A 10,144-nucleotide genomic window follows, 5' to 3' on the forward strand; every position below is an offset into this window, starting at 1 on the left:
GGGTAATAGGCCCCTTCCTGCACCCCAAAAGCAGGCTGGACAGGAAAAACACAACTTATTCAGCAACTTAATTGGCTTTCAATTATTTGTAATACAGCTGCTGCGGTGCCAAGCATTCGGTCATTGCCGGCCTATTACGAGTGGAAACCCACCCCAATCGCCATTCCTACAGCGTGGGCTGGCGGCCCCGAGCCCGCTCCGCTCCGCACCGCCCGCCTCCGAGAAGGAGGGCAGCCCTGGGGGAGGCGCCGAGCAGGGAACGGAAGGGGGAGAGGCCCCTCAGCACGCCCAGCATGAGAGGACAGAGATGCAGAGAGGTTCCCCGACCTACACAGCAGGCGAGAAGGGGGTAGTTCAAAGCCCCCCACCCTGACTCAGCTCCCACATCGCGCCCCGCCCTCTCTCGCGAGACTCGGCCGGTACAGACGCGATGTCCTTTGGGGCACTGGCGGGGGGAGGGTAGAGGGGGAGGGAGTTGAAGCCAGGGGTGCCCTGATTGATAGCGGTCGCCGCCAGTGGGTGGGGGGGAGGGCGAGCCCTCAGCCAATAGCTTCGCCCGAAGGCGAGCGGCGAGCCAATGGAGGGGCTGGGGGGGCGGGGCAGGCCGCTGGCTGATTGATCCCAGCTTTGGCGTTGTTCAGTCAGAGTAAGAACATTCTAGAGGTGAGTACGGGGCAGCCATTGCCGGGGTCCCGTGAGCCGCCCCCTTCTGCCTGAGCTGCACGCCCGCCGCCGCCTCTCCCTCCCCCCTTCCCTCTTCTCCCCCCTCCTCCTCCTCCTCCCTCCCCTCACAGGTGTTGCCACTAACGATGCCCCTGATTGTGTTTTGCCCGCAGATCGTCCGGCGCTGCTGTCCCTGCTGATATCGCCCGCCCCAGGACGCCGGGACCCGGAGGCTGCGGCGTCCGCCTCCGCCTCCCTCTCCCTCTCCGTCTGGATATAAACGCCCCCACGGCCTTATTCTCCTCGCATACTCGGCTTCGTCGCAGCCCGGGGCGAGCAGCGTTGGGTTTATGTCTTTATTGGACGAAAACGGTGAGTATTAATACTGGGCTGGGGCGGGGGAGAGGGGCAGACGGGATTGAGTGGAGGCTTTTGGCCCTGAGGAGGTGGGGGGAGCGGGCGGGCGGGCGCCTTAGGCTGGGTTGGGGCTGCGAGTTGTTGGTAAACGGTGGCTAGTGGGAGATTTTGTGTAATGAAGCGTTCGGAATATCGATAAGAGGGGGAAGAGAAATGAGGGGGTGGGGGGAAAGCGCCCCAGCGCTTCAGTTGTACCCGTTTGCAAGGTTTTTGTTTGGTTTGTTTGGTTTTTTTTCTTTCTCCCCCCCCCCCCCTTTTTTTTTTTCTTCAATTTCCCTCCCCGCCATGCGACGAGACAAGATGGCGGCGGCGGGGCCGCGCCTCCCCGCGCTGGGGGTGGGCGGGGGGGTGGGGGGGCTGTGGCGCAGTTACAAACCTGGGGGGAGGGGGCCCTGCTTTTAAAGCGTTAATGGGGGGGGGGGGGCAGAAGGAGGGGGGGCCGCTGCGGAGCGTCCCCCTCCCTTGGCTGGGGAGCGCATGCGTGGCTGGAGGCGACTTCCCCCGTCTCTTCCAGGGCTGACTCAGTGCTTAATTGCTGCATTTATGACTCATCACAGGGCTGAGCGGGGCGGGGAGACGGTGCTTTGAAGCAGGGAGTCTATCTGCCTTCCCGCTTTTTCCTCTCTGCGTAGCATATTGGGGGGGTGGTGCTTCGAATGAGGTGTCCTAGGGACCAGGAGAGGGAGCTTTAGTCTACAGCAGACAAAAGCTGTAATCTGGAAGGAGGAGAAGCTGCACGTTCTGCTTGAGAGCTCATGCTCAGTCGCGGAGGTACCTGCTTCCTCAGTGCTTCTGCAAGCACGTGGCCGTGTCACATGGTGGCTCTTTTTAGACATCTTGAGGAAGAAAGCCTCGTGCTTGAAACATGGTCCACGGTGCACTTTTTCCTGAGGAAGGGCAAAACTGTGTCTGGGAGAATGTAGAACACGAGGCATATATGACTTGCTTCTTTTGTAAAGAATTTGTAAACCTGACGGGAGGGACTCGAAGCATGTGGATCCGATAGACGTGCATATATAATTACTCATAAATACTAAGAAGGCTACTTCAATGTGTCAGCGTTCCTGTCATTAATGAGAATAACATGATGACGTGTCAGGATTGCCATGGAGTGGTCAGGGTTTCCTATATAGTCAGTCGTGGCTTAAGTACTCTCTTAGATCTCATTATAGAGACACATGTTAATTTAAATATGTAAATACTGCTTAAGGCAACTTTAATAATAGGATTCATCCTCCCCCCTTCCCCTAACAAAAAAATCAGCGGGAAAAGCCGCTGCACTGCTCTGTTCTTCTGCATTGCAAGGCTTTCTACAGTGAAGCAACTTATGTCAGACTTTGTCAGGCTTATTGCTAAGTCAAAACTTAACAGAAGCTGCTATGAGAATCCATAAGTAAGAGGGAGAATTACCTAATTTTCAACTCTTTTTCTACTCCGATCCAAAAAACTAGTAAGCCATGTAAAAATAATGTTGGGCTACAGGTTGCTGCTGCTGCTTCATCTCACAGATACTTCTCAACATTCTGACAGACTTCAGTTTATGTGATAGGTTCATGCTATGATGTGGAATTTGAAACTTTTTGAGATCTTTCTCATGCAGCCTGAAACGTGTCACGTTGACCCTCTTGATGCAAGAGCCATTGGTCTCCATAATAAATCAAGCAGTGTTTCTTTCCTTTCTGTATTATTGATTGCAGCACTCCTCCAGGAGTTAGTTGTACAGAAAACAGTCTTAAGCTGTTCATTGCTTTTAGGGTAGTAAGAAAGAAGAGGGTGGAAAGCTCTGTGATGTAGTTGAGAAGTAACTTAGCAGTACAATTCAAGGCTATTGTTTTCAGTTCCCCAAGTTGAAGAAAGCCAAAGCATAAAGAATGTACTTTTTTTTTCTTGTTTTCATCCTAAATATAGTCCCTTTTATAGCTCTGTACAAAATCTGATTGGTGCACATTAAGATAAACTTAATTCCTTTTCTGTTTATTGACATTTGCAGAGCTGTTGCGCAGCCACTGGTACCTGTATTGGGGAAACATAGCATACAAGCAAGAACCTTACAGCCTCAGTGGCGAAAATTTTTTCATGTCAGAGACCGAGAACTCTTGCAGTCGTTTATGTCATCCCGTCTTCTCCAGACAGAAGATACCAAAAAACTGCAATCAAAGATCTCTTCATCTTATTGATAAAGCTACTAATAAGGCAAAATGTCTGTCAACGTCAACCGCAGTGTTTCAGATCAGTTCTATCGCTACAAAATGCCCCGTCTGATTGCCAAGGTAACTTTACTAACCATTAGTTGTAAGTAGGTAGTGTTTCCTATGGCTTCCTCTCTTGATAGAAGAGAAACGGTGGTATGAGGTAATGATACCGATGTTTACAGGCCAAGGAGGATGTCTGCTCCTTTCTGTCCAGACTAAGTGCACGTTAGCACTTCCAGGACAGCACATTTCAAAGCAGAACTTTGATGTAGTGAAATGGGGAATACACACTGGGTTTGGCTGTTGCAATTATTTACTCTTAAAACGCTTTTTTTTTTTCCTTAGGTGGAGGGCAAAGGAAATGGAATAAAGACAGTTATAGTCAACATGGTTGACGTTGCAAAGGCGCTTAATCGGCCTCCAACGTGTAAGTAGTCTGGGGTGACACACCTTTTTTTTTTTTTTTAAGCCTTTGTGTTTGAAGTGGTAGTGTTAAGTAGCTCATAAAGCATTAATTAATGGTGTTTTGAAGATTTGTAAGAAAGAAATACGATTATTTCGGGATGAAATAATGAACAGAAAGAAGCAGTGGCATATTTTCTTGCTGTTGAAAATCACAGTGAAGATGTGAGCGCAGTGGTGGTTATTATACTTCTTTTACAGATCCTACCAAATTTTTTGGTTGTGAGCTGGGAGCACAGACCCAGTTTGATGTTAAGAATGACCGTTACATTGTCAATGGATCTCATGAGGCGAATAAGCTGCAAGACATGTTGGATGGATTCATTAAAAAATTTGTTCTCTGTCCTGAGTGTGAGAATCCTGAAACTGATCTGGTGAGTGCTCTGTGTCTATATCATTAGTAACACTATGGGAACACTTCATTAGATGTTTTTGGAAGTGTGAAGATGATAGCTGACTTGAATATCTCTGAAGAGAAAACTCAGTATATCCCTGCCCCCTTGGGATGCTTTTAGATTTCTAACAGCTCAAAACTTCTGAGACAAGAAGCTACTTCTAAACTTGCTCTGTTGGGGGTGATAGAAAGTATTTAAACCTCTGGCTTAATCCTGTGGAGGTAATACTATAACATCAGGATTAGGCTTTGTAAGTGGTATGTTAACTGGAGGTTGGTTTTTTTTTTTTTTTACAGCATGTCAATCCTAAGAAACAAACTATAGGTAACTCTTGCAAAGCCTGTGGCTATCGAGGCATGCTTGACACAAACCATAAACTTTGCACGTTCATTCTCAAAAACCCACCTGGTAAGTGTGTTTCCTTATTTGGTGGGGGTAAAGGGGACCTCTTCATCTAACTAAAGTGTAAAAAGGCTCCAGCGTACTCCTAGAGTATGTTTGTGTGTCAGGGTGAAGTAGCTGTGCTCATAGCTTCAATATGAGCAGTCTCTTGCTTTGTGATCCTGTATCCTTCCCAAGTAGAAGTATCTGAAGAGTTGCATTTGCCTATGCTGGACAAACCTGAGTAGGAGGAGAGCTAGTCAGCAGGTGCTCATTGCAGCTTTGCTTTTAAGTCAGCATGAACTGAAAGCAGTATAGTAAATGCTAACTGTAATGTACTTGTCCTGTGCAAGCAACACTCTGTAGTAAGCATCTAGTTGCCTGCTGCAATTTAAGCTTGCTAGAGCAGAAAAGTCTAACCTATTCCAGGGGTCTCTGCTTTGTGAGGTTACCTGTTATATAGACTTGGACACCATTATGCCCTTTGAAATGGGGATTTGGTGGAGGTGCAGTAGTGCAGGGACTTCATTCCATGAACTACAGAAAGCTAAAGTGTTAAAATTCACTTGCAGAAAGTGGTGACACTGGTACAGGAAAGAAGGAAAAGGAGAAAAAGAACAGAAAAGGCAAGGACAAAGAGAATGGTTCTGTGTCCAGTAATGAGACACTTCCACCCCCACCACCAGAGGAGATTACTCCTCCACAGGTTGTGGTAAGTAGAAGGGAAAGTGGGGAGATGAGGGGGTGTGGTACCTTGCTCTGATTTAAAATGTCAAATGACTGGTATTCCTTGCAAGTAAGCATCACACCAGAAGTTCTTTCTGTATCCAGAACTTCACTGCTGGAATAGAAGAATCCCCGTCTCTCCTCTATAGCAGCTTCATCAACTCTTCAGTAACAGTATTTGTGCTCCTTGCTAAGTGCAAGCTGCATACCCGTTGCAATCCATGTCCCTGGAAAAAGGAGTATCTCATGAGTGTACTAGGTAGTGGTGAAACACCACACTTTAACCCTATGGGTGGCTACAAGCACAAGCCTAGCTTCCGTTACTACTTTCGTAAATCTGCCCTTTCTCCATCATCTTTGACTTATAGAGTCATAGTGTAACCCTTTAGGGGAAAAATAAAAAATAGTTGCTTATAAAAATGCTGTCAAGTCTGTATATAGAAACAACACTCAATGTTACTAAGCTTGTATTAACAGTGTATGAATCTCATTAATCTCTTGGTTTGGTGGTGTTTTTTAGGAAGAGGAGGACGATGATGACTGGGGTGAAGACACAACAGAAGAAGCCCAGAGGCGTAGAATGGATGAAATTAGTGACCATGCGAAGAACCTCACACTTAGTGAAGACCTGGAAAGAACAGTGGAGGAGAGAGTCAACCTACTGTTTGATTTTGTGAAGGTGAATATTTCCTGGTTGTTTGCTTGGTAGCTGCTCTGCTGTAGTTGTGTAAAACCTTGGTAAGGGGGCTAAGAGCGAGCTGCTTAAGCCTCTACCGAAGTGCTGGTTCCAGCAGTGGGGGGGAAGGAAGCGGTGCCATAGAGCATTGACGCAGACCTCGGTAGCTTTAAAGTCTTTGTACCTGTTCCTGTCTTGCAGAAAAAGAAGGAAGAAGGTGTCATTGATACTTCCGACAAAGACATTGTAGCAGAAGCAGAGAGACTGGATGTAAAGGCTATGGGCCCTCTGGTTCTCACTGAAGTCCTTTTCGACGAAAAGATTCGTGAACAGATAAGGAAATACAGGCGTCACTTCCTTCGTGTAAGCAGTCTCCTCTTCTGCACCCAGTGCAACAACTGTTGTGTTGTTTTTTTGTAGCAACTAGTTGACTCAGATTTGGATTGCTTGGTGCTGTGGGGAAGAAGGCTTTTTGTAGGGTTTGGGGTTGTTTGGGTTTTTTTAACTGCTATTTCTTAGCTAGGGAGAAGTGCTGGGAGGGAGAGTGTGAGCTGTTCTGAATTTTGCTGGCTCGTTGACTTGAGTAGAAGTAGTAGCTTTTTCTGGATGGGGGGAAAAAGCTAATTTTAATGGCTTTTGGTTTTATCACAATTCTAGTTCTGCCACAACAACAAGAAAGCTCAGAGGTATCTTCTCCATGGCTTCGAGTGTGTGGTAGCCATGCATCAGTCTCAGCTTATTTCTAAAATACCACATATTTTGAAGGAAATGTACGATGCAGATCTTCTAGAAGAAGAAGTCATCCTTGGCTGGGCAGAAAAGGTATGGGGTAGTATCTCACATACTATACCAGCCAGGTACCCGCATGTAGCATACTGCGTCTGGTTTCTCTATTCTGGTGTAGTTTCTTGTGCAGATGTCTAAACAACTCATCTGAGATAAGCTACTGTCTGGGAGAAACTTCCCTTTCAAAAATGGGTTGATCACAGCAGCGGGTGAGGCTAGAGCTCTGAGTTAGGCTCTTGCTGTATTTGGGTATGATCTGACACAGGCTCCTTCAGTGTAAAAAGTCTCTGTACTTCTGACTTTCAGGCCTCAAAGAAATATGTTTCAAAGGAGCTTGCCAAAGAAATCCGTGTCAAAGCTGAACCATTTATTAAGTGGCTAAAGGAAGCTGAAGAAGAATCTTCCGGTAATGAAGAAGAGGATGAAGATGAAAATATAGAGGTAGGAAAGAATCGCTCACTGTGAACAACTCTAAGCTGTGCGTGCTTAAGTCTTGAACTTCGTCCTGGTGTGCTTATTGGTGGCTTCTTTGTGTATCACTGTGTGTGTTGGGAGCTGGAGGAACACCTCGTTCCTGGTGCTTTGTCAGCATGTTCGCTACGGAGTCACTTGTCTAAGATGAAACAGTACAGGTGCCTCTTAATAGGCAAAGACTGTCACTGTGGAGTGGTACTAAGTCCCTTGCACAGTAGTGGTTCATATAGTGGAAGATTGACAAGCGGTATTGTGTGTAGAGCCATGTGTTTTAGAGGAGTTAGTGGGGTGTGTTGTTAGAAAAGCTGGTTAAAGAACAAACGGTGATTCTCACAGTTTAGGCTTAAAATCACTAGTGCTTGATGATGGCAGTAGGTGCGGTAGTAAAAGTCGGTGTCTTGTCCCCACAGGTGGTGTACTCTACAACTGCCAGTGTACCTAAAGTTGAAACTGTGAAGCCTGCAAACAATAAAGATGACGATATTGATATTGATGCCATTTAAAGTGATGCAACATAGCTTCCAGCATAATAATGCAAACTTCTCTGCATTTTCTGCCAGAAGTGTGACTTGTATGTGCACAAGCTGAAATGGCTTAACATCCTGCTACCCTTTTACTCTTAAAATGTATCTTTTTACTGTGACTGGTCTTGTGTAACTAAGCCTAATACCAAGGAGTCGGCACGTGGATGAACTGATTTAGTTTGCAACTGGCATGTTCTATTTTGTTTTCCTAACTTGTGTTGGACACATGCTTGGAGCACATTTATACAGTTGTGGAAATAAAGGATTTGGTTTTGGTCAGTCTTCATGTGTGACTCTGAACTCCCTTATTTCTGTTCCAAGTATTTATGTAACTTAATGAAATTGCAAAGTTTGGGACAAAATGATGTAAATGTCTTAAATGAGACAAAAAAAAATGGGCTTCATTAGAGGCTGTCGCAACAGTGGAGGCTTGAAACCTGGGCAAGAAGCTGTTGGGTAACTTAGAGTGTACAGATGCTAGCTTCCTAAAACAGGCACCTGTCTCCATTCTCATCCTTGCAGGCTTTTTTTTTCTCCTCAACAAAAGCTTCACAGGTGTTCACTATGTAAGTGTGTTTGGCTTTTTTTCTCACTGATGTTTTCAGCAGCTCCACTAAATACAGGTTTCAACGCTTTGACTAGAGCTGAGGAAATGGGTGCCTGTGTTGGTTAGAACACGGTGCTGCGCAACGGCTGGCTGTGGCCGCAAGCCCTGCTGTGTGGTGTCACCCTGCTCCAGCCTGATGCAGCGAGGGAGGAGGGCACCAGCTGCTGCCCCGGGCAGTGGAGCCCCTGCACCTGACCTGCAGAGCTCGGGATGTGAGTTCTGTAGGTCCTCAATGCTGAGGTACCCCATTCCTTCAGAAACGGCACAAGAGAAACCTTGTTCTTCTAAATCCAGAAGCTGATGTGGTGAGTGATGGGTTTTGGCCTGGGAGTATGGGTCAGCGCTGGACTTCGTGGAGGTTTGTTGCTGCGTAACTGGGTGTTTTTCCCATTGTGAGATTCAGCACAAAGTAGTTTGAGAGATGGAGGCTCTGGTGCAGTGAGCTGCTTCTAATCAAATTGTTTTAGCAGAACTTAAGATTAAGCCTTTGTTTGCTAGTTACGATAGTGGTGACTTCAGCTGCAGCTTTCCCTCTCCAGAACAGTGTGCTGTAGGTCTGTGAGCTTGCTCTTGCATTGCAGGTGGCCCTGGCATCAAATTGTCAGCACTAACAGGTGGCAAATGGTGCTTGAAAGATGGGCTGAAGCCATGAAGCATCTGCAACTTCTTGTTTTATTTTAGATGGGCGTTTTATTGCAGTAGTGTATAAAACCATGACTTTTAAGTACAAGTTTAGTCCTGGCTTTTAAGAGGGGAGAAAAACAAACTTGTTCTCGTTTCTGTTTAAACTGGGCTTGTAATTCAAAAAATGTCAGTTACTGATGGGAGGCTGGAAGCTGGATCACTCTGACCTCTCAGAAGATACTGCCTCGTCTTCCACCCCCTGCAGGTGCAGGCACATGCCTCCCTTGTGGATGCAACTGCTACACACCGTTGCAGGTATCTGTGTGCCAGGCTAGAAGCAGAGTCTGGAAGGTTGAGGTCCTCTGAAAAAATACAGACTAGCTGTTACAGAGGTGATAATTTTTGTCTGGTACTGCTGTAGAAAACTGTATGGGTGGGTTTTAGTTCCTGTGGGCAGCAATTAAGAGACTAGAAGGTGTGGGACTCTTAAAGCAAAAGGCTGGAACTTCAGGGGTGGTGAGAAAGACGGAAGGGCCTACCTGGAGGCAAGGTTTCAGCCCTGGGCTTCCTGCTTGCTTGTGGCAACAGGTTGGCATTAGCAATACTCTGAGATCACTAGGATTTCCCAGCTGTGTCAGTGATGTGGGTGTGAGACTTCCTCAGGTTCCACCTCCCTGGTTGTTGGTCACCTGTTGCAGTGGGGGGTGGGTGCTTGTGTATTGGGTGAGTCCCTTGGGTAGGGGTCTGAGCTGGGTTTACCTTCCTGAGCAGAATTGCTGCTCACAGATGGAATAAAGGAGAAGACTTGTGCTTTTCTAGGAGCATGTCACAGCCTGCAATGTTGAGAAATGCTGTGGCCCCTTAACTAACAGCCCAAGAGAGGTCTGCTTCTCTGGTGGGCAGTGCCCTCCTGATTCTCTCAGCCCCGTTCTTAGCTAGTAGAGGATGGCATGGTTCACTGAACCAATGTGTTGATCCGTGCTGATGACCTGTAGATGTGGCTTTGCAGATCCGGGTTGGTACTGCACCTCGGATGTGACCAGAAGGTTTCTGCCTGAAATACACGTTGCGTGGTGTTGGCAGCTGCCAGCTGTGACATGGTGGGGTTTGAAGTAGGGTGTAGTTTCATTTTAGAGCAGTTGCAGGCAGACACTAAAGGGGATAGTCTTTTTTTTTTCCCCACCCCAAGACCTAGCAACTAGCAAGACAGACCTCTT

The 10,144-nt window shown here is 46.9% G+C and overlaps 1 protein-coding gene and 1 non-coding gene across 3 annotated transcripts; both read left to right on the forward strand.

The window, feature by feature from the left end:
* Nucleotides 1-247: 247 nt before the first annotated feature.
* On the forward strand, nucleotides 248-7,982 carry EIF5 (eukaryotic translation initiation factor 5). 2 transcript variants are annotated; one of them, XM_075103984.1, is made up of 12 exons: nucleotides 248-419; nucleotides 837-1,035; nucleotides 3,071-3,350; nucleotides 3,618-3,699; nucleotides 3,936-4,108; nucleotides 4,426-4,537; nucleotides 5,083-5,222; nucleotides 5,757-5,915; nucleotides 6,114-6,275; nucleotides 6,570-6,734; nucleotides 7,005-7,139; nucleotides 7,583-7,982. In XM_075103984.1, exons 3-12 carry the CDS (start codon nucleotides 3,279-3,281, stop codon nucleotides 7,673-7,675), a joined length of 1,293 nt encoding a protein of 430 aa, XP_074960085.1. In that variant the 5' UTR covers nucleotides 248-419; nucleotides 837-1,035; nucleotides 3,071-3,278; the 3' UTR covers nucleotides 7,676-7,982. The 2 variants fall into 2 exon arrangements, with proteins under 2 accessions (XP_074960085.1, XP_074960084.1); XM_075103983.1 differs by lacking the exon at nucleotides 248-419 and adding an exon at nucleotides 462-663.
* On the forward strand, nucleotides 4,861-4,984 carry LOC142062303 (small nucleolar RNA SNORA28). Its single transcript, XR_012662418.1, has one exon. It is a non-coding gene; the product is annotated as a small nucleolar RNA SNORA28 (small nucleolar RNA).
* Nucleotides 7,983-10,144: the final 2,162 nt, after the last annotated feature.

Source organism: Phalacrocorax aristotelis, chromosome 9 (assembly GCF_949628215.1).
Source record: "Phalacrocorax aristotelis chromosome 9, bGulAri2.1, whole genome shotgun sequence".
NCBI classification, from domain to species: Eukaryota; Metazoa; Chordata; class Aves; order Suliformes; family Phalacrocoracidae; genus Phalacrocorax; species Phalacrocorax aristotelis.

Coding starts and splice junctions, on each gene's coding strand:
- EIF5 (XM_075103984.1), top strand. CDS start 3,279: ATGTCTGTCAACGTCAACCGCAGTGTTTCAGATCAGTTCTATCGCTAC. Junction 5,916..6,113: donor TACTGTTTGATTTTGTGAAG/GTGAATATTTCC, acceptor CCTGTCTTGCAG/AAAAAGAAGGAAGAAGGTGT. Junction 6,276..6,569: donor ACAGGCGTCACTTCCTTCGT/GTAAGCAGTCTC, acceptor TCACAATTCTAG/TTCTGCCACAACAACAAGAA.